Source organism: Talpa europaea, assembly GCF_964194135.1.
Source record: "Talpa europaea genome assembly, chromosome: 7".
Lineage (NCBI taxonomy): Eukaryota > Metazoa > Chordata > Mammalia > Eulipotyphla > Talpidae > Talpa > Talpa europaea.
Genome location: NC_140074.1, coordinates 52,043,137 through 52,070,831, shown reverse-complemented (window position 1 = coordinate 52,070,831; position 27,695 = coordinate 52,043,137). Strand labels below are relative to the sequence as shown.

General features: G+C 41.8%; 1 protein-coding gene across 1 annotated transcript in view; it reads right to left on the bottom strand.

The window, feature by feature from the left end:
• The window catches only part of FRMPD1 (FERM and PDZ domain containing 1), a gene marked incomplete at both ends in the record, with an annotated part of 49,393 nt that overhangs the window by 7,922 nt on the left and 13,776 nt on the right, over positions 1–27,695 (bottom strand). Inside the window, 10 exons of the mRNA XM_084237495.1 lie at positions 49–193; positions 968–1,150; positions 3,177–3,272; positions 3,442–3,568; positions 4,516–4,652; positions 5,530–5,649; positions 7,062–7,187; positions 13,124–13,219; positions 14,089–14,196; positions 20,269–20,314. Of these exons, the coding sequence (XP_084093621.1) occupies positions 49–193; positions 968–1,150; positions 3,177–3,272; positions 3,442–3,568; positions 4,516–4,652; positions 5,530–5,649; positions 7,062–7,187; positions 13,124–13,219; positions 14,089–14,196; positions 20,269–20,314 (1,184 nt within the window). The remainder of the gene's footprint in view (positions 1–48; positions 194–967; positions 1,151–3,176; positions 3,273–3,441; positions 3,569–4,515; positions 4,653–5,529; positions 5,650–7,061; positions 7,188–13,123; positions 13,220–14,088; positions 14,197–20,268; positions 20,315–27,695) is intronic.

Sequence of the window (27,695 nt, the reverse complement as noted above, 5' to 3'; positions counted from 1 at the left end):
GCCAAACAAATGGGCCCTTTTCTAGTGGGGCAAGTCCCAGCACCTCACCTTCTTCAGCAGATATGCGATGGGCTTGTTTGTTTCCCGGCCAGAGGAAAATGGAGGTGACGGGGTCGACAAACAGCCTATAGTACCCAGCAATCAGGCAGGCTAGGTCTTTTGCACTATTGGATTCCAGCAGCAAAGTAAGAACCTTCAAAGGTAAAGAGAATGCATACACTTATGTTTATAAAGGCCTAAGGGACTGTGTGGCCAATGAGAGATTCCAAATAAATTCAGGCAGACCCTCTATACCTTTCACCTATAAGACTAGAGGTGAGCATATGTGCACACGCATACACACATGATCACATGTGAGTGTGCACACACACAGGCACAGTGGGTTCTTCCCATCCAATCTACAAGGTATCCCATTTTCCAATCCCATAACCCAGTCCCCAAAACCAGTCACTCTGCTCTATCCTGTTCATTTATACAGTGGGGTCTTTTTAAGACCTGACCTAGAAAAGAAAAAGGAACAAGAGCAAATGAAGAAGGAAGGAGAGGGTCATAAGAAAAATAAAGCATCCTTCAGCATGTGGGGATTAAAGTAAAGGAAGGCAAGATAAATATAGAACCTTCCAGAGAGGCTCAGGAAATATGGTGCATCATTTACCCACTTTACGGGCTCCCACTCAAAACTCTTGGGCAGCCATTTGGGTCCCATGCATGTGATAAATATCCTCTGGTGCTCCCAGGCATGTACAGGGCCCAGCTCAGTTTATAAGAAAAAATTACTGGGACCTTCCCAGAAAAATTCCCCTTGTTCACTGCTTTTTTTTTTTGGTGGGACAGGATGGACAATTCGTGATTTTAAGTAAATGCTGGAAATTAGACTTTATTAACATCCAAACCATAAAAAGTACCCTAGAATAATTCAGCCCCAAACTTCAAAAGCTAGAGCCAAACTCTCTTCTCCATGTGTTACCTTGACGTCCTGAAGATACACTTTGACCATGCTCACTTTCTCAGACTCTTCCTTCAGCTCTACCCGACTGATGTTAGCAAACTCTGCCATTGTGGACATGATGTTCAGTTTGCTATTGATAATTTGGCTAATCCCATACTTGGCTCCCACTAGAAGGGCAATGTAGGACTCTCTATCCTGTAACTAGAGAAGGGTAGAAGGGGAATTAGTTTCCATTCACAAGCTAGTGAAAATACATGGCACATGTAAGAAGTGATCCCTCTTTCCGTAAACTCTTTGATTCCTGCTTCAGGGCCTCACCACCGCTTCCCTAGATTCCCCAACTACAGCTAGATTAAATAATAATTTTATCTCCCACAAAACCCTTCACAATAGACAGCCAAACCACAGGACTGCTACCTGTTCCATAAACACAATCTGCACTTTCACGCCTATGTGTATTTCAGGCATGCCATGCCCTCCTCCTGGAACTCCCTCCCTGCCAGCATTACCTAATGGAAATTCTGACCCTTCTTTAAAAGTTTCCATTAAACACTAATATGAAAAGACTTATGTGCTCCAATGTTCATAGTAGCACTATCCAAAACTGCCAAGCCATGGAACCAACTTAAGTGCCCAACAAAGATGAATGGATAAAGAAATTGTAGAATATAGACTGAATGGAATCCTACCGAGCTATTTAAAAAGGAAAGATAGGGCCTCCCCTGGTGGCACAGCAGTTGAGCGCTGGGCTTCGAAGCTGTCCACAGCCTCTGCAGCGCCAGTTTGATCCCAGGCCGCAGGTGAGGGTCCCACATGGCGCGCAGACCTCTCCTGCCGCCCGCTGCTCCCCTCAGCAGTGTATTTCGTCAGTCTGCCTGTTCTGTTCCCTGCTCTGGTGAATTCTCTCACCCTCCCGCACTTCTGACTGTGCTTGTATAAATAAATAAATAAATCTTTTAAAAAAAACAAAGAAATTGACAGTTGGGAAAGGCAGGATTAACCCCTGGGAAAACTGGGACATTTTTCTTGTACTTTCCAGTCTTCCTTTCAGTGATCCAATTTCTTCTACCACTTGGTCATCTTACTTTTCTAAGATTCCATCCTTTTTTCCCCTTCTGCTAACTATTTGATGCTCCTCTTTTCTCTCAAAACACTGATTCTCTTCTACCATCTACACTGTAGGTCAGCAATCTGATTAAACTGACCTCATCACTAAAAATGACTGAGAGTCATACCAAATTCACTGAAAGGAGCTTTAACATATATATAAAAAATCGGGCCTCCCCGGTGGCACAGTGGGTTGAGTGCAGCGCTATGATTCCCAGCTGGCCAGGGAGATACCCACATGGTGCAGCAGACCTCTCCTGTCTCGCTTGCTGCTCCCCTCAGCAGTGTATTTCAGTCATCAGCCTCTTCTGCTCTCTGCTCTGTCTCTGGTGAATCCTCTTACCCTCCCGTGCCTCTGACCTGTACCCCAACTCTTGTATAAAAATAAATAAATCTTTAATATATATATATATATATATATATATATATATATATATATAATCTCCAATTGGTAAATTGCCTGGCTTGGTGCTGGAGAGTTCTGGGCTCACTGAGTGGTGAGGGAGACGTCCCTGAAGCCACACCCCGAACCACTGAAAGCTGCTGAGAAGTGCAGCTGGTGCTTCTCAAATGAAAGCTGGAGGGCAAATGGGCAACAGAGCAGAAGACTCCTCTGCTTCTCTTTTCCCTTCTCAGATCCTCCCCTCAGTTCTTCCCTTCTTGTGGGGGCCTGGGAGTCAGTCTCAGAGTCTTACTATTCCTTTACAATCTCTAGTTTTTCTTCTTCACCGCACAACCAAAACTCCAGAAGTACAGTACCTTCATTTAGAAGCCCAACTTTATTGCCTTTCCATAATCCCTTCTCCTTCCTATACGCAACCTGAAACTAGCGGTGGAAACCTCTGTCTTCAAAATCTACACCCTAGTCCCGTGCCCTCTCTCATAGCTTTGCTTTGTCTTGATCGGTTCTTTGCTGTCCCTTTCCAGGGTGGAAATAATGTCTTCTTTTGCTCTGGCCCCCCAGCATCTACCATAGAGTAGCATCAAGCAAGGGCATGATAAACACTTCAGGAGCCATAATAGTTAATTTCTGCAACAAACTCTAGCACACGACAGGGTTATCAGAATTTCTGGCTAAAAGATACATTGATCTTCTGAGGTCCAGTTCTCTAATACGTACCATTAAAGTAGCATTAAAGATTTTCCCCCCATACGTCTTGAGTTCTCCAAGGATCTGTAGATAATTTAAACGTAGCTGGGCAGCAGAAATAAGTTGCTTAAACAGGAGGAAAGAAAAAAAAATAAAAGACTGTTGAAGTCAGAGTTGGAGTTATTCACTTGCCTAAAATCTAGGCGATACTGAAATATTTTCCCTGGAGTTTCACAACATATGGCTGGGGTGGGGTGTGGGGGAAAGGATCAGCAGAGGCCACAGCTAATATTACCTTCTGTCGGGGTTCCAGCAAATTCTGGTTCCTCTTCATGTGGAAGCTAATAGCTTTCTTGATGTCTTTGCCTTTCATGTTCCGGAGTAAAGTTGGAGATATAAAGTTCTCTATTCCCCAGTCTTTCCTGCCATGAGACAGTGGAGACAAGGAGGACCATTTTTAAAGTGAACTGGCTCTAAGGAAGGGCCTAATTACATTTGATTCAGTCCTTAGTGTTCTCAAAATATTGCAATTATGAGCCTCTTTCTCAACAGAAGAGATTATGCATTTTTTTTGTTTATCTGTCCATTTATTTATACAAATATACACTCAACAAAACCCAGCCATATTCAGGAATCAAGCCCCATTGATCATTTTGGGGGCTTATTACTCACCATTACACTTGTATAACACCCTCTCATGGGAACTCCTAGCATCCTCGAGTCCCCGAGGCCATGCTTCAAATGGTGCCAGCCTGGCAGTATCACAATCCCCCATCAACTTCTCAAAACACAGATTCTTAGATCCTACTCCCTGGGTTAGACCTAGCACATATAGCAAAGGGTCAAGGATCTGTTTTATTTTTTCACATTTGATTCCCTCATCTTATTGAGATGCCCAGGCAGGACAGGGCTGAGATTTGGTGAGGGAGCTGGCAAACCTGGGTGATACTGTGTACAGTGAAGTGACATTTTAAGCTAAGAATCAGGAGGTATGGAAATCCAAGGACTTGAAACTGCCTTAGTAGGAGGCAGTTTCACACCCCTAAGGCATATAATTTCTAAGGCATTCTTGTCCTTAGGCAAGAATGAGCTTCACACTGAGGTTGTCAACTGATTTCCCAAGACATCCTGGGAATTTACAAAAGGATCCTGTATCTTTCCATCTGGAGTTAGCTTCTGCCCTAGAGGGTGTAGCCAGGCTTGATCTCAGGGAGCCAGGCTGGGTCAGAGAGGATGGGGAGGGATCTGGAAGGGAGACAATGGACAGAGGGTAGGTGGGTGAAGATCAGCCATCCTGGTTAGGGGTCAGACAGGCTATCAATGCGTCACAGCTGCTGTAGATGGGACACAGAAGTCTCCTGCCACTCACTCTATGTATTTCAAAGAGATCTTCTGCGGCTGGGCACAAGCGTAGATCCGCTCCTGGATGTGCAGGGCTGCGAGTCGGAGAGCAGAGCTACATTTCATTTCCACAGCAAAGCGCTCCTGGAGCACGTCGCTACAGCTCTAGAAGAGATTTCAGCAGAGCCATTGGGAAACAGGAACAGGTGGACTGTGTTCCCTGGTCCTCTCAGGTGAGAGACAGCAGGACCAGGAGCTTAGCTTTGAGAACTGCCCCTGACAATTCTTGCCTAAGTTCAGTTACTAAGACTCTCTGAGTACTGGTGTCTTCCCACTGCTAACTGAGGATAGTCAATTCTACCTTACCCAGATTCAGTGAAGTTTAAAACAGAAGTAAGGATTGTCAGGTCCCTCTCCCTGCATTTGAAAGTAAGTATAAGGCACACAGAATTACAAAAATATAAATTATACAAATACAAAGCAATGTTGCTGTTTGCTGCCACCATTTGTTAGTCAATGGACAAGTCAATTCACTTAGTTTGAGTTACCTCATTTGTGAAATGGTTCCTTTTCATTAGAATAAAAAACAATATAATAAATCCCATTGAAGGAGGTATATTGGGGGAGCATAGATTAGGGAGTCAAGGGGCCCATTTTGGGCTCTACCACTAAATGGATGACTGAGGCAAATCATGCAAACTTTACAAGACTGTTTCATTATCTCCATAATAAGGCTTTGATGCACTAAAGCCCCTTTTAGCAATATAAACTTTAATTCCAAAGATCCTAAATGTTATTAGAAAAATGAATCATCTACATGGAGGGCTAAACCTCCATTTCACAATTATACAGCAAATCTCCTAACATAACAACTCAGTGATGGAAAAAGGCATTGTGAGGGATCATCAGGTCTGTCCTCCTTTAGCTAAAGATAATCCCTAACAGGGAATTGCTTAATTGCCTTGAGTGCATGCTCAAAATAACTGAGTGGGCCATCTTGGAGAAACACCACTGTTATTTTAGGAAATGTAGACTGGGTCACCTGCAGATAGAGGTATTCAAAGGCCACAGGGTCTTCTTTCAGGAGGTCCAGGGGGTCTTTTGGAACAAAACACACCCTGAAGAGGCAGCGGCAGTCATGTGATTCCTCCCTTTCTACCACCTGTGATGGGAAAGGGATATGCCATTAATCTCACTGCGTTTGCCCTTGCTGTTATTCCACAAAACAACCTAAAAGAAAAAAACAACAACCAAAAAAAAAAATACCCAACAACAAATGAAACAAATGATAGCCTTAAGAGATTCCAATGTGCATGTTTCCCAAGATGGCCATAAAGCTTTGCACCTAAATGGACTTTCTTTCCCGTGGGTAGAAAAGGCTCAAAAGGGCAAAGTTTCCCACTGATCCCATCAACCAATTTTCCTTTCCAGAAAAATTTCTGCTTCTTGTTTCTTACATGTCCTTCAGTCTGTGTATCCACATGGTTCTATATATGGATATTCTTTTCTATTCCACAAATAATAGTAAAATGTACTTACCATTCTATACCTTACTTTTTTCCCCTTAACTATCTTAGGGATTTGATTTAATTTCTATTATTTTCCAAGGCTAATGGAACAGAAGTAATTTTTAAAAAAATGTCTGTAAGCAGGCAAACCATGGATCTGAGGCACACAGCAAAGCAAGGGGAGAGAGAGGCGTCAAAACTGGGGAGGGAAGAGCACAAGGGACTATGGTGATGGTTCACAGGTGCTGTGGTGTGGGAGGATTGTGGGGACTACAATTTCTCTGAGGATAGAAATCATATATAGTGCAAAGATGAATAATGATGTAAGAAAAATTTTAAAAAATCTTATTATTAGATTTTTAAAAAAAGGTCTGCAAGTGCAGTATGAAAGATGAGTGACAAGGGTAAAAAATCAACTGCAACAGGGAATATGCATAGTGACGCCTGTGTCCTGCCTTGCTGTCTCCCCGTTTTAAAGTTCCATTCTTTTCCAGTTCCTGAAATGCTACTCATCTTCGTAATAATACACACTCAACAAGGATTTGTTGACCTGACTTGGCTTCAGTTGTTGCCACCACATAACACTGAATGGCTGGGAGGCTGATTAGTCCAGACAGGCTGACTAGGTTTGCCCTGTCTTGCCATCAGGGACCAGCTCAGGGGCAAATCTGGCATATAGGGCTCAGACACAACAACTAGGGGAGATGCTCCCCTAGCATTTCAAAGACAGCAGGTTTGGGGCAAGGGCATCAGAGCTAGAAGTAAAAGACAAGGCTCTCTCACCCATATCACCCTGAGTAAGTTACCTTAGCTCCGTAAGCCTCTGTCTCCACACCTGTGAAATGAGGCCCTGCCTACCTCAGAGGAGCAGATGACAATCAGACCTGATTTTTGCCCTGTTATCCTCAGAGAGAGCTCTGTGCTTTCTGGTTCATGAGAAAGCACGGCATGAGAAACTTGCAGACTTGCAGAGTCCTGACTCTAAAGGTTCAGGCTGAGGCAAGCAGCTTGGCTTGCCCAGATGCCTCCCCAGGTACAGGAGCAGGCAGCTGGTGGCAGTCCTTACCTGCTGGATGAGTTCCTCCTCGTGCAGCAGGTGCAGCCGAGAGATGCTGTACTGCTCTTCCAGGACCAGCGCAAAGTACTCCGTACTTCGGATTGACAGCTTTTCCTTCACAGTGAGGATGATGTCCTACCAGGCACAGAGAGGCAAAGGGGTCGTCACCAAGGAGCTGGCAGGCCCTCCTGTTCAGGCTCAGAACAGGGAGGGCGCCCCTGACCTTATCTCCCCTCCTTGGTGCAGCTGGGGAGAGAAAAGCCCATGCTGGCCAGGTCCACTGCCAGCTCTGGCAGCCATATCTCAACAGGCGTCAGGTGGGGCTTCTCCTGGCCCCTCACAGCCCTCCACCCCTGGTCCCCACTCCTCATGGCTCCGGCACCATCCACACAGCCACCCTATCTCATGCTTTACTTGAAAGGCTGGAGCCATCCAAGCCTCCCTTCAAGGTGTCTGGATTCCTCCTCTCTCTGCGGTCTGCATCCTACCAGACAGAATCCTACCACCCAGTATGCAATGGTGGGGTACTGACTTGACATTGCTGAACCTCAGTTTCTTCTTCTGGGATGGAGGATAATGATGCCTACGTCTCTGAATGGCTGATAGGATGGAATGATGATTACTACCATGCCCTACAGTTGCCAAGTCTCACATGCTGTTCCTTCTGCTTGGCACACTTTCCCCATCACTCTTCACAAGGCTTCTTTCTCTTCAAGTCTCAGCTCAAATGTCTCCTCTTTAGAGAGGCCTTTTCTGGACAGTGTATCTAAATGTGATTGTCCCTGTTCTTTTCCACGCCATGATCCTGTTTAATTTCCCTAATCATGGGCCTCCCCGGTGGCACAGCGGGTGAGCGCTGGGTTGCGAAGCTGCCCGCGGCCTCTGCGGCGCCGGTTCGATCCCCGGCTGCTTCCCGGCCACCGGAGGAGGGTCCCACATGGCGCGCAGACCTCTCCTGCCGCCCGCCGCTCCCCTCAGCAGTGTACTTCAGTCCTTTTGCCTGCTCTGCTCCCCGCTCTGGCTCTGGTGAATTCTCTCACCCTCCCGCGCTTCTGACTGTACCCAGTGCATGTATAAACAAAACAAACAAATAAAGAAAGAAAGAAAACATGCCTCTATAAAAAAAAATAATTTCCCTAATCATTAGAGTTTGTAACAAAACACTATTAGTATTTTTTTTTTTTACTAATAGTGTTTTGTTCAATAACAAGCAATATTTTTAGTAAGGAACAGTAAAGTTAAGTGGGTTCTAGACTTAGACTATCTCTCACTAGCTATGTGTCCGTGGATAAACTGCCTCTGCATTTCCATTTGTACAAAGGCAAATGGAATGTCTATCACACAGGTTGTTACATGCATTATATATGGCACTTAGAACAGGACTTGGCAGATGGCAAGAGTTTGACACCAGCTAATATTTGTTCTCTTGCTTATCACTGCTTACCTAACTACATGATATTCTCCCCAAGAACTGTGGTGTGCTCCACTGTATCTCCAAAGCTTGGCACACACTGATGCCCAATGAACTTTCACTTGATGAAATAATAATCATAACAGACTCATCACAGATGACCTGCCAGAACCTCAGCCACAGTAAATGCCAAGCCATTAGGTGATATGTACTTCTCACAACTCCCGATTTTGAATCCTTTTCCCACTGGCTCCATCACCCTCCATAACTAACCAGTGATTGAGTCCTGAAGAGTCTACCTGCTTCTGTAAATAACTCAACAACATTGATTAACGTCTGCTGCATGCTATCCACGATTGTGATCCCATCTCTCAACACTGCCCCCGTCCCCTCCCTGGCCTGCCTTGACTTGAGTCCACACATTTCTCCTGACTATGTAGACCGGGATCCTAAGGATTCCCTACTCCTCATCAACCTCCACCTTGCATGTGGAGCAGGGGTTGGCAAGTTACAGCCCATGAGCTTGTTTCTGTAATTTCACATTTTATGGGAACACAGTCATGCCTGTTTATTACAATGGCAGAGTTGAGCAATGGCAATAGAGACCCTATAGAATGTGAAACCTAGGATATTTACTAAGTGGCCTTTACAGGAAGACTGCTGACCACTGATCTAGAGGAACTTGTCTAAATGTTGTACTGGTCATGCTCAACCTTGCTCAAGAACATTTAGTGGCTCCCTGTAGCCCACAGCCCAAATCCAAACTCTTCAACTTCACATTCAGGGCTATCCAGTATCAGGGGCCAATCCTTTTCTCCTATTTTATTTTCTGCTGCTTCTCCTGATGTACCACTCACAAGCCCCAAACACTTCCCACACTTTCTCATTCCTGCATCTCTGCTGGTGCTGTTCTTCCTGCCCAGGGTGTTGTCTCCATACCATCTTCAATTACTCTTGGTCCATTGCTCTCCATTTTCCACAGGTCTTTCCTTGACACCCGCCAGAAGTTCTCACCAACCTGAGCCCCTGTCATATAATTTCTGTGCTACATTCAAGGTTCTGAACATAATGTACCCTCTTTTATAATGGGTTATGCCCAGGTCTCTTCTCCTCACCCCAACCCCTTCCCAAGACTCCTGCTTCCCAAGGGTATGACCTGGGTGGTGCCTGGCACACAAAATGTGTCAGTACTTCTCACTGGGTCAAACAATGTATTATTTTCCTTTTTCTAGAAAAGAGGGTTTCCTAATATAACAACTTTGCTCCTGTGGTAAGGGATAGGTGAGAAGTCTCTGATGAAAGGACAGTGATTTTTTCCCTTTTTAAACTGATGAATTTATATTCCCCTCTCTCTGCTCTAAAGAGCTAAAAGATTCACTTTAAAAGTTTGACTAGTACTGATAAGACTAACCATTGTTATACCAGCCAAGTCCTTGCTCCTTTCCCCAACTCCTATCATATGGGGTTTAATTCCCCTATGGTGTGTGCTTCATTATAAATCACCACCAAAGTGGTGGTTACAGTGAGGGGTACTCACTTAAATAAACCATCCCTTCTCTTCTAATTCAATTTGATCAAAGATGACAACAGTAGAGGCCTCATCTAATTCATTTTCAAAACTTCCCTTCGATGTAGAATGGCAGTGTAGCTCCAGCACAGGGTTCAGAAACAGACCAAGTTTAAAGTAGGTTCTGACCAAGTTGGATTCATTCCAGGGGCACAAGGATGGTTTAACATCCGAAAATCAATCAATGTTATCCAACACATCAACAAAAAGAAATATAAAAACCATATGATAATATCAATAGATGCCGAGAAAGCTTTCGACAAAGTGCAACACCCATTCATGATAAAAGCCCTTGAAATTCTTGGGATACAAGGAACATACCTCAACATCATAAAGGCCATCTATGACAAGCCAACAGCCAGTATCATTCTCAATGGTGAAAAGCTGAAAGCAATTCCATTAAGATCTGGAACAAGACAAGGATGTCCACTCTCACCACTGCTTTTCAATATAATACTGGAAGTCCTAGCCAGAGCAATAAGACAAGAGAAAGACATCCAAGGAATCCAAATAGGAAAAGAAGAAGTCAAACTATCACTATTTGCAGATGATATGATAATATACATAGAGAACCCCAAAATCTCCACAGAAAAACTAATTCAACTCATCAATCAATTCAGTAAAGTGGCAGGATACAAAATCAACATGCAAAAGTCAGTAGCCTTCCTATACACAAACAATAAATCTGAAGAAGAAGAAATCAAAAAAACCACCCCTTTTATTATCGAAACAAAAAAAATCAAATATTTGGGAATAAATCTAACAAAAGAGGTAAAGGACCTATACAAAGAAAACTATAAAACACTGTTAAAAGAAATAGAAGAAGACACAAAGAAATGGAGAGACATCCCCTGCTCGTGGACTGGAAGAATAAACATTATTAAAATGGCCATCCTTCCAAAAGCAATATACAGATTCAATGCTATTCCAATCAAAATCTCAATGGCATTCTTCAAAGAAATAGAACAATTATTGATGAAATTCATATGGAATCACCAAAAACCCCGAATAGCCAAAGCTCTACTGAAAAAAAAAGAAGGAAATGGAGGCATCACACTCCCAGACTTCAAACTATACTACAAAGCCATAATCATCAAAACTGCATGGTATTGGAACAAGAACAGACATACAGACCAATGGAATCGAATAGAAAATCCAGAAATAAACCCACAGATTTATGGTCAACTAATCTTTGACAAAGGAGCAAAGACTATGCATTGGAGCAAAGAAAGTTTGTTCAATAAATGGTGCTGGGAAAACTGGGTCGCTACATGCAAAAGAATGAAGCTTGACCACTACCTCACACCATACACAAAAATCAACTCAAAATGGATTAAAGAACTAGACATAAGACCTGAAACCATAAAATACATAGAAGGAAATATAGGCGAAACACTACGGGATTTGCACATCAAAGACATCTTTACAGACACATCACCCAAAGCAGTGATAGTGAAGACAAAGATAAACAGCTGGGACTACATCAAATTAAAGAGCTTCTGCACAGCAAAAGAGACAATAACAAAAACAAAGAGAAACCCCACCAACTGGGAGAACATTTTTGCACACAACACTAATGATAAAGGACTGATCACAAAAATCTGCAAAGAGCTGATGAGACTCAGCAACAACAAAGAAAATCATCCAGTCAAAAAATGGGCAGCAGAGCTAAAAAGAAACTTCTCTGAAGAGGAAATGCAAATGGCCAACAGACATATGAAAAAATGTTCAACATCACTTGTAATCAGGGAAATGCAAATCAAAACTACCATGAGATACCATCTCACACCAGTGAGAATGGCACATATTAAAAAAACTAGCAACAACAAATGTTGGCGAGGGTGTGGAGAAAAAGGAACTCTTCTGCACTGTTGGTGGGAGTGCAAACTGGTCCAACCACTATGGAGAGCTGTGTGGAGATTTCTGGACCTACTAAACATAGAGCTTCCATATGATCCAGCAATTCCACTCCTAGGTATTTACCCAAAGGACACAGAAACATCAATTCCAAAGAACACCTGCACCCCTATGTTTATAGCAGCACTGTTTACAATAGCTAAGCTTTGGAAACAACCCAAATGCCCAAAAATAGATGACTGGATCAAGAAGATGTGGTACATATATACCATGGAATATTACTCAGCATTCAAAAAAGATAAACACATGCAATTTGCAGCAACATGGATGGCGCTGGAAGGGATCATGCTCAGCGAAATAAGCCAAAAAGAAAAAGAAAAATACCGGATGGTCTCACTCATAGCAGGAATCTAGAAAACTTAAATAAGGGACCAGGAAAATGAATATAAGAAAGTGAAAATCAAAATCAACAAAAAACTATGAACCAGAGACACTTTTTGGGGGGTGGGGGGCGGGAGGGGAAGGATTGGGGTCAGAATGGGGCGTTTGCAATTGTATGGGGGAATATAAAAATAAAATTTATTATTTAAAAAAAAAACACTGTGGGCCTCCCCGGTGGCGCAGCGGTTGAGCGCTGGGTTGCGAAGCTGCCCGCGGCCTCTGCGGCGCCGGTTCGATCCCCGGCTGCTCCCAGGCCACTGGAGGAGGGTCCCACATGGCACGCAGACCTCTCCTGCCGCCCGCTGCTCCCCTCAGCAGTGTACTTCGGTCCTTCTGTCTGCTCTGCTCCCCGCTCTGGCTCTGGTGAATTCTCTCACCCTCCCGCGCTTCTGACTGTGCCCAGTGCATGTATAAACAAAACAAAAAAAAAAAACAAACAAACCAGCAAACAAATAAAGCATGCCTCTATAAAAAAAAAAAAAATAAAAAAAAAATAAAAAAAAAACACTGTGACAAAATAAAAAAAAAATAATAAAGTGGGTTCTGAGCTAGCTGACCTTGACAAGCTGTTTCTCATCTGCAAAGTGGGGATAACATTAGTCACTTCCCAGACTTCAACAGTGCATGGAATGAGATAGCACACCAAAAAGAGCCGATAGGGTGCCAGGCATGGAACAAACTCTTAACAATCATGTTTCCCCCTCCTTTTCCTCCTGCTGCTGGGTATAATGCCTGGAGGTTCCTGGAAAACAGCAAATTCTCATGGGGCAAGAGATTCTAATTTACTCTAAATACCTTCACGGTTGTGTTTGCCTCAAACTTGAAAGCCTTTGTCTGTCCATTCTCCAAATATAGTTTGAGCACGTTGGGCATACACAGCAGAGAATTACCCTGGAAAACACAAAGGAATGTTGGAACTGGCCCTTCCTGTCCATGGGTGTGACTAATCCTCAGTTTCATTGGCTCTCCCTAGTGTGGAGAGCAGGGTGCTCTCTAACTCCTCACCATGTTGAGAGTTGATTTCTGCAATGCACAAGGCCTAGGCCACACTGAGACAGGCAGGCTTTGTTCAAGGGATATCCCCTAAGTGTGCTAGAGATGGGGGAAGAGAGGGCTCTTCCACAGGGTGCTGATAGCACTGCACTATTTCTTACGGCCATCAGCTGACACTTCACTGCTGGTCACCAGATAAAAAGAATGTACACTGTCCCAAAAGGGTATTTCCAAGGTTCTTAGACCCCTTCTTGTTGGGTTGAGGTGGAAAGGAGGTAGGAAGCTTCCTAAAAGTCCTCTTCATTTTATTGCTACATTTCCCGTAGTGAAGCATCATCAGAGAACAGAGAGCTGCTCTCTGCTTCCATTCACCCCAACCATCATCCCAACCTTGCAGGATCTCCTTAGGCACTCTGCCACTCTTGTAGGGCTTTTAGGGTAGGAGGGACAGGACAGAAATGTCTGTGTTTGGTGCCAGTCAGAACTTCTGGAGGAAGAAAAAGTCAGGGAATGATTCCCTTTGGGTCTGGAGATCCCCCCAGGGCCAGATATCAGAAAAAGTGACCTCTGAGTGATTAGCTCCAGAATCAGTGTCCTCCAGAATCAGTGAGACATTATGAAGTATTTGAACCAGAATGATCCCTAGGATGAAACTCTGCTTCTGCATCCTTTCAGTGCTGGATTCCAGAGTCTTAGGAAGTTATGTGCAAGGTGGAAGCTTACCAGCTTTATGAAGAATGATCTCAGTCCCCTGACTAACAACACACCTGGCTGTGTCCACTGACAAGCACTTCCTCAGCAAAGTGCACCTTCACAGGGTTGATCTTCAGCCTAGCTCTCTTCTCCTCAGTCAGGAAGGATGACTTGGGTGCTCCCTGCAAAACATTCATAGGACACATTTTAGAAAAGTTCTTTTGTAAAAGACATACACATGTATATCTTCTCCCTTCTTAAAATCAAAAGCAAAAATTCCAACAGCTACTGCAGATACAATTAAAACCTACAGAGAAGGATGACAATCCCATTAAAGCTCTCTTTTTATAAAATCTGGGCATTTCAAAACAGACAATGTTCTTATGTGTCTGAGAATGGTTGCAGACTCCACATGATGTGGCAGGATGAAGACAAAGAGAACTGGCCTGTGCACAAGGAGACCTGAATTCCCACCCAAGTTCTGATACTCAGCAGCTGTGAAAACTACCTCAAACATAAATTCTTACAGAAGAAAATGAGTTTTGTGCGAGTCTGTGCACATGTGCAAAACAAAACAGCTCCATGTGACTTTGGCCCAGTCACTGTCCTTCTCTGGCCTTCAGTCTTCCCATCTGTACAATGGAGGAGTCTGGCTAGACTATCTTCAGGGATCCCTGAAGCTTTGATCTCTCTTTGCTTTTCTCATCTTTTGCATGGTACCCTTTTTTACCAGAGGTAAAATAACTACAGCTTGGTATGAGTATGTAGGGAAGACCTTGTCCTAGACCAGTATCAGGCCACAATCCACAATTAGTGATGAGACTATCAGACTGCTTTGAATAAGTTCAAGATCCCTATGCCAAAGACTCTAAGGGGCTGTTGGACCTATTATATCTAACAATTGGCATGACCACGGAACAGTGAGTGAAAGAAATATTAGGAGACAAAAAATGTTTAAGTATCAAGTTTCCCAGAAAACGAATATAGGAGATTCAGGAATACATATATTAGTAAGCTTGTCTTTAGTTCTTGGCAAAATCCAAGACAAGAGATGGTCAGAGTAGTTTTAGACATTGATTACTAATAACCAATATGGGGTTACCAAGAACAAGCCAGAGTCAACCAAGTTCATTTTTCTTTTGAAGATAGGATTCCTGTTTGGTAGAGCAGGGTCCTGTGGATATAGTAGTATTCCTTCATTCTTGCAAAGCATTTGATTAGGTCTCCTATAATCCCCCTGTGGAGAAGGCCAAATGATGCATATCCATTAACTGAATTCAAAACTAGTTAACCTATACCAATATTATTGTGATTTTTAACTAAGCAACTTAAGTTCCATTTGGCTCAGTCCTTATCAATGCTGTTAGCAACACTTTGGTGAATTTCATTCACCTCTGTGAATGAAACAGAGGTGAAGGGGTCTTCAGATCTCAGCAGAAATTTGGGAGGAAAAGTAAAGGAATTGGGAATCTAAAAGTGGTATGGGGCATTTGAGGGTGGGGGATGGCTACAAGTCAGTGGTCAAGAAATCATGAAGAACAAGCATGAGTGGGTGTAGGGAGGCAGGGCTGTCAAAAACGGACGGAAACAGACTAAAGTGAAGTATCAAACCAATAGGTAAAATTATCACCACCTTATAATCTCCAAGGAATGAGAAATCTGAGGCGGAATAGAGGAGGGGTGCAGAGAGAAAAGAAGTTTGTGAAGGCAACAACTGTTGTCTCACTCTGGAGATAATAATTATGTAAGAGTTAGGCTCAGAGCTGGATCATGTGAAAGAAAATCAACTGGACAGGTAGTAGAGCAAGTGGGGAAGACTTGGGAAGATACAGTCAGCCCCCCTGATAGGGTGAATGACCATAGCTGATGACTGTACAAATATGCCACTCAGCCCCATAATTCCCTGACTGTAAAACCTCAGCATGCCAGGACATTAGATCAAAGCAATGCAATCTGACAGGGATTGCATATGAAGTGTGGCACTGAGGAATAAAAAGTTCATTGCACAAGGCCTCCCTGGTGGCACAAGGAGTTAAGACACAACCTATGAAGCTATATGCAGCCACTGCAGCACGAGTTCAATCCCCAGCCAGGGAGCTACCCACATGGCGCAGCAGACCTCTCCAGACTCGCCCACTGCTCCCCTCAGCAATGTATTTTGGTCAATCTGTCTGTTCTGTTCCCCACTCTGTCTCTGGTGAATCCTCTCACCCCCCCACACCTCTGGCCTATGCCCCAATTTTTGTATGCATAAATAAATAAATCTTAAAAAAAAGTTCATTGTACAAGTGTGAGATGAGAGGGAGACTTGGAAATTATTCATTTGCAAACCAGCTCAGTTTTTGGTCAACTACAAGTTTCACTCAAGCCAATACAGTCATGCATTACCATCAATGAAAGACTCATAAGATGGTGGTCCCAATAGGCTCTACTGTAAGCTTCAGTGTGTAGTGGCCTATACCATCTAGGTTTGTGCAATCACACTCTGTGATGTTCACACAATGATGAAATGGCCTAATGAAGCATTTCTCAGAATGCATCCAATTGTTTAGCGATGTATGACTGCAGTGTGATGGTGCTCACTAAAAAGTTAACCTGATCCCAGGTTTCCCTAGTGTTCTTGGTGTATGTGAGAATGTGCCCTCCATTCTCCATACCATTCACACTGACTGACCAGAGTTGAACCTGTATTCTTTTCTGTTGCCATCTATTTGGAAGAGTCACCATAAAAGTGGAATCTGTCCACAAAACTGTCAGAGAAGTAAGAATTCTGAGAAACACATGTTATAAGGAAGAGATGATAGAAGAGTGTTTAGCCTGGAGAAAAGAATACCATACTTGCAACTCTTTGAAAAGTTATTTCATACAAGGCAAACTTGTTCAAGAAGAGCCTCTCTTTCATTTGGAACCACTCACCCATGAGACCAGCTGCTCTGGGAAAGAATACCATCTCTGTCTTGGAAATGCCCAATCCACAGGCCCCACTGTGGTCCCTACACTTTTAAACCTGCTAAGTTATCTGTATATCCTGGCATCTGAAACATACTATAAATCACTCATGTGAACCATCTGATATTAAAGAGAGACAGCTTAAAGGATATGAGCTACCATTAATTACTCTATGATGTTGAAGTTTTCCCCGAGTTCTCAATTAATTCATCAGGAAGCAGCAAGACCTGCACTGATGTAAAAACTGTCTCTGTGCATGCTTTGGCAGTACTAATAGTTAATGCCTAAAAGGGCACTGGAAAAAAGAAGTTGGAAAGCATTTCTATATGTCTTTTGTCCTACTTCCGTATCTTGAATTGGCCAGTGTCACTTTATGAAGACCATAGTGTTTAAGGAGATAGACTAACACAATGCTGAGGAGTATGTGTTCTGGAGACTACCAGAAAAAAAACAACCCAGCTCCACTCACTCCTGCATGTGAGACCAAGGAGATGCAAGACCAAGAACATGTGAGGCCAAGGACATGGGAGACCAAGGATATGAGGCCAAGGACATGGAGGCCAAGGACATTTGAGGCCAAGGACATGAGAGCCCAAGGACATGGAAGCTCCATTATCTATACAGGGGGAAATAACAAATACAACTGCCTTGTGGGATTTTCTTTTGGCAAAAATTAAGACTTTAAATATTAGTATCAATATCATAACAAATAATGTATAATGTAGTATTAATGATGAAAATACATATCTAAGTACTTAAACCAAAAGGTATTTTTCCATAAAATTCTATCACAGAGAAGCAGTGATTAATATTCCAATTTTGGCCTTTATAATTCCTAGTCAATTTCACGTCATTTGAGGATTCTTAGAATCCACTATGACAAAGATGAATGCCCTTGCTGAAGAAAGATATATATGCTCATTTAACTTATGATCTCTTTACTTCTGGTGAAAGGCTCAAGTGGGCTAGTAATGTTCAGGCCTTTTCTCAGAGGCACTGGGGCCATCAACTGGGTTACTTTCAGGCTTCCATGGGACCCCCAAAATGTAGTAGTTGCATTTTCCTCTTCTTGGGAACCATGTGGGAATTTCAAGAGGGCCTCTGGAACATGTTAATTTCCTCTCCCTACACTTTGTTGTTTTTTTTTTTTTCCCTACACTTTCTGTTTTTAAAGGAGGCAATGATATGCTGTTCCCCTCTCTCTTACTTAACAGGTATTATCTTTTGCTCTCTTTTCTTGGAAATAGAGTAGGAGAAAAAAAATCACCTTAACTTAATCTTAAACTCCATTGAGTAGATAATCAGATAAATAAAAAGACTCAACACCTGCACGATTATATGTAAAGGTTAGCTTTTGGTACGCTGTTTTTTATGTATTGGTTTCACATTATTTCATTGACAAATGTGTTTAGGAATCTCCACTTATTTTGCATAAAACACTTGGCCTGTCATATTTATGGCAAATACCTTAATCCTACTTAGGTGGGTTTTTTTCCCTATTCTGTTTCTAAGACATAAAAATCAATAATAATACTATAGAAGAGACAACAGTTTCTTTGCTTTTTTGTGTAGTGGAGCTTTGGAACCACAGAAATTTTATATTTTCACATAATCAAAGAGCTGTTTGTTTCATTGTGCTTCCTTCCACTCCCTATATGCTTAGGGATACTTTGTACAACTTCAGACCAGATAGATACCTATCCATATAGTCTATATTTATATGATTTTTTTATATTTAATTCTTTAACATCAAATGGTATGTGCTTAAAAAATGTTCTAATACGGTTTCTTGAATAATCACTTTTCTCCCACTGATTTGGGATGTCATATTTGCCACTACTATTATTCTTGGACTTTTTATTTGATTACATTGATATGCCCAACATTGCACCAAAGCCATCTGTTCTAATTACTGTAGCTTTATTAATTTCAAAATTAGGTATATCAAAGTCACCCTCATTATTCTTTCATAATAATTTTCTTGATAAATCTCACCTTGATAGGCTCTGTCAAAATCCAAATAAAAGCCCCATAGAGAGTCCAAATTTGCATTAATATATATATATATTAATGAGAACAATCAGTGTATTGAGAATAGTCTTCCCAACAAGGAAAATTTTACATCCTTCAGGAATATTTGTTTCCCTTACATAGGGCCCATATATTTCTTTCCCTTAAGGTTTTCCTATTTTTTTTCCTTACGTAACTGATTCCTGGATTTATTTACCAACTTTACAATTCTTCTGTTTTCCAAAGCACTATTTAGATTTTAGTTTTCATCGTTTGCTTTATGTTTGTTTTATTAGTCTTTTGTTCCAAATGAATATTCTTCACTGAATATTTACTTGGTCCTATTTCCTTATTCAATAATAAAATTACTTAAGGCTATGAGTACAATTTCAACTAGATAAAATAAGACTCAAGAAGTGCCTCTTTAATTTTTAATTAGTTTCTCACTAGTCTATAAAAAGCAGTGTTGCTTTTCTATTTCACTCCATTTTTAGGAGAGGCATTTTCACTTCCAAATGGTTAGATGTTTTTTGACCAGTACCAGTTTCTATCTTATTATTTTTTGGGGAAAAAAGACCTCGATAGCATCTTATTTGGGGAACTTATTGGGTTCCCCAGCAGTCTGGTAATGTGATCAATTAGATTAGATTAATAAATACATTATTGAAATTGTCTATGTCCCTATAACTTTTTTTTGTCTATTTGTGGCCAAGACTAAGAGGTATAAATTAGACTCTCTCACAATTAGAATTCACTGTCCGTTTTGCTCCTTGTTAATTTTCCCTAATAATTTGATAGTGTACTTTCCCCAGTATCATATAGAATGGAGTCTTCGCCCTGGATAGTTAGAATTGCCAAGCCAGAAACCTCAAAGCAGAAAAATACTTTCACATCCAACATCTTGTTTGATCCTCCAAACAATCCATTAGAGAGACAAGGCAGTCGTCCTCATCACTGTTTTACAAAGGTGAAAACAAACTAAATGACTTGGCCAAAGTCAAATTACTCAAACCTCTCTTGAAACTCTTGGTCTGGTGCCCTTTTTCTTGTTCCCCTCTGAAGTCACAGGTCTGTCTCCTTAGTTCGACCATGAGTACTCGAAGCTTGGACCCACATCTCTTTCCTCCACAGTCTTGCACCTAGGTGGTCTGTAGGCAACAGTGACTGCCTGGCCACCCACTGCCAGGCAGCTGTTCTTTCAGCCCTTTGCCTTCCCTGTTTATTCTATCTGGGATATCCTCATGGCTGGTGATACAGGGTCTTGGAGCCAAAAATAATGTGACATAGAGATTTACCGACGTGCAGCGAACAACTGTGATTGAAAGAGAATCTTCAGCTTCCCTGAAAAAAAAAAAGACAAAAACACTCTGTCATTCTGGGAGATACAGGTGTGTGTGTGTGTGTGTGTGTGTGTGTGTGTGTGTGAAAAAGACTGGCAGAGTTATAAAGCAGGCTCTCTGGCCTCGACTCTCTTGGTTCAGCAAAATTGAGAAGGATGTTGAGGGAAGCAGTGATCTGTAAAGCTGTTCCAGAAAGCTCCCTTGACCTTGAGGGAATCTTCGGATAACTACCCTTACCATCTTGGCTATTAAATTAAATCACTTAGACTTAATTTAATTTATCCAACAGAGAGTTCCTCCAATTGCAATAACCACTGGCTAGTTTTATGCCCAAGAAAAAAAAAGTTTTTAACAGAAAATATGGCAATAACAAAAACAACTTAGGGTGCTATTTCAGAAACCATAGGCTAATCACTTCACAAATAGAAAGCATGAATGTGGATAACATTTATCAGATAAAAAGCCAATCAATTTACAATGTCTGAGCACACAAAGTCAGTGTAATGAGCCCAATTATATAATCAGGATACAAGACAATTATCTCTCAGATTCTAAAAGGAATCAAATCAGCCAGATAACTGCCAAACCTCCACTTTGTATTAGCTGACAGGACCAAAAAAATCAATTCATATTTTCTTTTTTTGCCATTGATACATAGAAAAGCAGTATGCAAGATAATTTCACTTGACTTCTCGCAATATGAACATTTAGGCCAATTGCTGTTGACGTGTTATTTTCTCAAATGGATAAACTAATATTTCGAAGGGTCAAAGGGTCTCTTCCATTTTAGGTAAGAACCGGCCTTTTCTGGGCCTCCCCTGGTGGCGCAGCGGTAGAGCGCTGTGTGCTGCCCTCACCCGCAGCCTCTGCAGAGCCGGTTTGTTCCCTGGCCACCGGCGAGGGTCCCACACTCACAATAAGCCAAGGTCCACGTGCTCTAAAAGGACATTTGTCCTCATAGATACTTGGAGGAATTAGAGATATTTTGTTGCATCCTTTTGTTTTGTTTATTTTACTCCCTTCATAAGGGGCATTGATACTGAGAACAAAATCCTAAAAAAATAAGCAGTCCTGGGATACCCATCCATGGCTTCTGGCAGAGAGCACAGAGTTCACACCTCTGCTCAGAAGTCTTCAATGGCTCACCTACCAGGAGAACAGCTGAAATTGGGGTGTCAGCATTCAAGACCCACTGTCACTGTGCTTCATTTTCCAGAACATTTCTCCCAGCATCCAGTGACCTTAGGCAAACTGGATTGCCAGAATCCCTTATTCCCTACCCAGTTGCTCCGGCTTAACAACTGGTCTCGATCATCCTTCATCTTTGTGGACCAAATTCTACCCAGCATTAAAGGTACAGCTGAGATATTTCTGGACCCATCTCTGTTTTGTCAAACCACAGCTTCCTTCCAAGTTGGAGTAATCTCCAGATTTAAGTTCCTTTCCTCTGCATCTCTTCATGCAGAGTCTGCCCTCATTCTCAGCAGGGGTGCATGAATTGTATCTGCACTACCAGCCTGGATGAGCAGAATCTGGGGAGCAGATTCTGTTTGCTGTCCAGAGTTAGTTGTCCAGAGTAAGTTCTCAGTGAACAGACTGGGGTTCAATAGGTACCTAAACATCCAAACTTCAGTCTAATGCTTTAAATTAGAAATACTTTTGTTTATTAATCAGATTTTTACTGAGCCTGGAAGACATTTTGGTAGCACTGAAAAATCTAAAATTCATTTGCTGGATGTGATTATCTTTAAGAAAACGGGCAATGATTGGGAAGATGAACTTCATATTTTCCATAGCTAACTTTCACCAGATCATTTTCTGGCTCCCCCATCCACTCAACTTATTCTCTGGCAATCCCCAAGATAATGCCAAACTTGGTTGAGAAGATTCCATTTTCCATGTAGGGTGGATTCTCTGTGAATCTTAAACTGTGTGTGACAATGAGACTGTGAGCTTCCAGAGGGTGGAGACTGCAGCCTGCATGTTCATTTCTCTTTCTCTGGCTTTGTTTTCCAGCATGACCTTTCATTCAGTGTGTGTTGCACGGTGACATACCTTCAGAAATGAAAGCCAACCCAAAACAGCTCACTCACCCATAGAAAGGCATACAGTGAAATATAAACCTGAATATCACAAAGTGAATTGCCTATCACTGTAGTTTTCATCTCTATTTATAAAGTAATATTGATAGTGTTGACTGAATATTTAAAAATGCAAAGCCTGAGTGTCCCTATACGTCAGTTCGTTTCACTCCAATCACTTACATTTCTCTGTCTTATACCAAGGTCACCAATTCTCAGTGCTAACCAAATTCACTCATTCAACTGAGCACACACAGTGTGCCTGGCAGCAAGAAGATTGTGGTTTAGGTAAAAAAATGAGGTGTTTACACAAATCACAAAGACAGCAAGTGCCATATCAATGAAATTACACATATATCAACCAGACTCTAAAGAGAGATATCAAAAAGGTTAAAGACATTCCCGCGCCACTGATCTGGGCTACAGCCCGCGTCCTGGAACTGAGGGCTTTGGAACTGAGACCCGGGCGGAGGCCCTCCCTGAGTGAGCAGGAACAAGGCGCCCAGGCAGGGGAGCGGGATTCAAAAGGCGCCATTCCCGCGCCACTGATCTGGGCTACAGCCCGCGTCCTGGAACTGAGGGCTTTGGAACTGAGACCCGGGGCACGAAATTAGGGGCGTGGGTTCCCCACGACGGTGGGGCACAAGGCAGACACAGCACCCCAAAGCCGTTGAGGTGTACCCTACCATCCCCGCTCTGCTCCCTGTCCCACGGGGTGGAAAATCAGCTCCCCAAGGGCTCTAGGAGAGATCTCTGGTGCCACCTAGCGACTTGACCCCAGCACAGGCTACTGAAGGAGCTAGTGGCCAGCTGGGGAGTTAGCCCACACCGGGCCCCTTCTGAACAAGTAGTCTGAGCCCACAGGGAGAGCGAGCACCCACAGCCGGGGCAGACCAGGCACGCAGAATAGTGTGCCTGAGACCAGAAGCGCAGGGAGTGTGTCCCACATCACCATTTTAGAACAGGGACATTTCTACAGTAAAGACTACCTGCAGAAGGCTTCCTCAGGAGCCAGAGGTGAACGGGGGAAGTTCGCCCACGCCAGACCCCCTCTGGCCTGCAGTCCAAGCCCAGAGGGGAGCAGGAACCCACCGCCGGGGCAGACCAGGCGCACAGGGGAGTGTGTCCCCACATCGGCATTTTAGAACAGGGACCTTTCTCCAGTAAAGGCTGCTTGAAACTGACAGATGACTCCTGGAAGAACCAGAGGGGAACAGAGAAGCCCACCCAAGATGCCGGCAAGTCCCAACAACACAGTGTCCCAACGCATACGGCAAATTAGAAAACAGACAGTAGGGAGGAGAAGAACCACACGCAACCTAGCAACTCTCCAGAGAAAAAGCACACCACAAAAAGAAAGCCAGCCCCCAGATTGCAACGACAATAACTTGGAAGAATTTCTGAGCCTTCCAGAAAGAGAATTTAAAATTGCCGTGATTAAAAAACTGACAGAAGTCATAAAGGAAAACAATGATAAGGGAAAAATAATCAACGATCAGAAGAATGCAATTGAGTCCCTAGAGAGGGAAAACAATGGTCAGAAGAAAGAAATTGAGTCCCTAAAGAGGGAAGTAAAAGAAATGCAGGAGATCAAAGAATTAATGGAAGAACTAAAGAATTCTGGGAAAAGCAATGAAAGCAGAATAGATGAAATGGAAGAACGAATAAGTAATCTTGAAGACACAGAAATAAAAAGAACCAAAACAGAAAAGGAAAGAGAAGTACGAAGGAAAAAGAACGAAGAAAGACTTCGGGAACTATCTGACTCCATGAGGAAAGGAAATATAAGAGTTATAGGAATACCAGAAGGAGAGGAGAGAGATGTAGGAACAGAGAAAATATTCAAAGAGATAATTGAAGAGAACTTCCCAAATGTGAAGAAGGAGCTGAAAATTGATATACAAGAAGCAAGAAGAACACCAAACTTCCACGATGAAAGGAAAAATACAGCAAGACACATAATAGTAAAGCTCCCAAGAATCCAGGACAAGGAAAAAATAATGAAGCTGGCAAGAGGGAAGAAACAGATAACATTCAAAGGAAAACCAATCAGGCTGACATCAGACTTCTCCGAAGAAACACTACGGGCAAGGAGAGAGTGGAGGGACATAGTCAACAGACTCCAAGAAAACAGATGCCAACCAAGAATACTCTATCCCGCAAAGCTCTCCTTCCTCTTTGAAGAAAGAATATGGACCTTCCCAGACAAACAGAAACTCCGGAATTTCATTGCAACTAAACCCCCACTCCAAAAAATACTACAAGGAGTCCTAAAGCCAGAACCTCAGAGCGACGAATAACAATGAAAGAAGGCCCAAAAAAAAAAAAAGTTATTAAAAGAATAAATAAATAAAATCAAAGGAAAGACAAACACAATGGCAAATACAGATGTTAACATATCAATATTAACTCTAAATGTAAATGGACTAAACTCTTCAATAAAAAGACACAGAGTTGCAGCCTGGATTAAGAAACAAAACCCAACCTTTTGCTGTCTCCAGGAAACACATTTAGCTACAAAAGATAAAAATAGGCTCAAAGTTAAAGGATGGAAAACAATCCTACAAGCAAATGGACCAAAAAAGAAAGCAGGAACAGCTATACTTATATCAGATAAAACAGATTTCAAACTCAAAAAGATAAAAAGAGACCCCAATGGTCACTACATTATGATCAAGGGGACAATACTTCAAGAAGAAATAACACTCATTAACATATACTCACCAAACGAAGGAGCACCAAAATATATCAGACAACTGTTGTCCTCTCTGAAAACAGACATCAGAGAAAACACATACGTAGTGGGAGACTTCAACACACCACTATCAACAATGGATAGATCAACAAGACAAAAAATAAGTAAAGAAACCAAAGCTCTAAATAAAGACCTAGAGCAATTGGGCTTAACAGACATCTATAGAACACTAAACCCCAAAAAAACGGAGTACACATTTTTCTCAAGCGCACACGGATCATTCTCCAGGATCGATCACATACTGGGGCACAAGACAAACATCAACAGATACACCAAGATTGAAATCATATCAACCATCTTTTCTGACCATGAAGGCATCAAACTAGAAATAAACCATAAAAAGAAGGCAAGGAACTTTCCTACCTCATGGAGATTAAAAACCACACTACTGGAAGACCACTGGACTAATGAGGAGATCAAAGAAGAAATTAAAAAATTTTTTGAATTGAACGACAAGGAGGACACCAATATCCTAAATGTATGGGATGCAGCAAAAGCAGTAATAAGAGGAAAATATATAGCAATAGAAGCTCACATCAAGAAACAAGAAAGAACGCAAAGAAACAACCTAATCTCGAAGCTCAAAGATCTAGAAAAAGAACAACAAGAAAACCCCAAAACCAGTAGAAGAAAAGAAATAATAAAAACCAAAGCAGAAATAAATGAAATTGAAACTAAAAAAACAATCCAAAAGATCAATGAAACCAAGAGCTGGTTCTTTGAAAAAATCAATAAAATAGACAAACCCCTAGCCAGGCTCACAAAGGAAAAAAGGGAGAAAGCACAAATAAACAGGATCATCAATGAAAGAGGAGAAATCACAACGGACACAGCAGAAATCAAAAGAATAATCAGTAACTACTATGAACAGTTATATGGAAACAAGTTTAACAATCTAGAGGAGATGGACAAATTCCTACAACTCTACAATCACCCAAAGCTAGATAAAGAAGAAATAGAACACCTAAACAGACCAATTACAATTAGCGAAATTGAAATGGTAATCAAAAACCTCCCCAAAAACAAAAGCCCAGGACCTGATGGATTTACAAATGAATTCTACCAAACATTCAGAGACGAATTAGTGCCTATCCTTCACAAACTCTTCCAAAAAATTGAGAAGGAAGGGACAATACCAAACACGTTCTATGAAGCCAACATTACACTAATACCAAAACCAAACAAGGACAACACAAAAAAGGAAAACTACAGGCCAATCTCCCTAATGAACACTGATGCAAAAATCCTCAATAAAATTTTAGCTATCAGAATCCAACAATGTATCCATAAGATAATTCACCACGACCAAGTTGGATTCATTCCAGGGGCACAAGGATGGTTTAACATCCGAAAATCAATCAACGTTATCCAACACATCAACAAAAAGAAATATAAAAACCATATGATAATATCAATAGATGCTGAGAAAGCTTTCGACAAAGTGCAACACCCATTCATGATAAAAGCCCTTGAAGTTCTTGGGATACAAGGAACATACCTCAACATCATAAAGGCCATCTATGACAAGCCAACAGCCAGTATCATTCTCAATGGTGAAAAGCTGAAAGCAATTCCATTAAGATCTGGAACAAGACAAGGATGTCCACTCTCACCATTGCTTTTCAATATAATACTGGAAGTCCTAGCCAGGGCAATAAGACAAGAGAAAGACATCTAAGGAATCCAAATAGGAAAAGAAGAAGTCAAACTATCACTATTTGCAGACGATATGATATTATACATAGAGAACCCCAAAAACTCCACAGAAAAGCTAATTCAACTCATCAATCAGTTCAGTAAAGTGGCAGGATACAAAATCAACACGCAAAAGTCAGTAGCCTTCCTATACACAAACAATAAATCTGAAGAAGAAGAAATCAAAAAGACCATCCCTTTTGTTATTGAAACAAAAAAAATCAAATATTTGGGAATAAATCTAACAAAAGAGGTAAAGGACCTATACAAAGAAAACTATAAAACACTGTTAAAAGAAATAGAAGAAGACACAAAGAAATGGAGAGACATCCCCTGCTCATGGATTGGAAGAATAAACATTATTAAAATGGCCATCCTTCCAAAAGCAATATACAGATTCAATGCTATTCCAATCAAAATTTCAATGTCATTCTTCAAAGAAATAGAACAATTATTGATGAAATTCATATGGAATCACAAAAAACCCCGAATAGCCAAAGCTCTCCTGAAAAAAAAAGAAGGGAATGGAGGCATCACACTCCCAGACTTCAAACTATACTACAAAGCCATAATCATCAAAACTGCATGGTATTGGAACAAGAACAGACATACAGACCAATGGAATCGAATAGAAAATCCAGAAATAAACCCACAGATTTATGGTCAACTAATCTTTGACAAAGGAGCAAAGAATATGCATTGGAGCAAAGAAAGTTTGTTCAATAAATGGTGCTGGGAAAACTGGGTCGCTACATGCAAAAGAATGAAGCTTGACCACCACCTCACACCATACACAAAAATCAACTCAAAATGGATTAAAGAACTAGACATAAGACCTGAAACCATAAAAT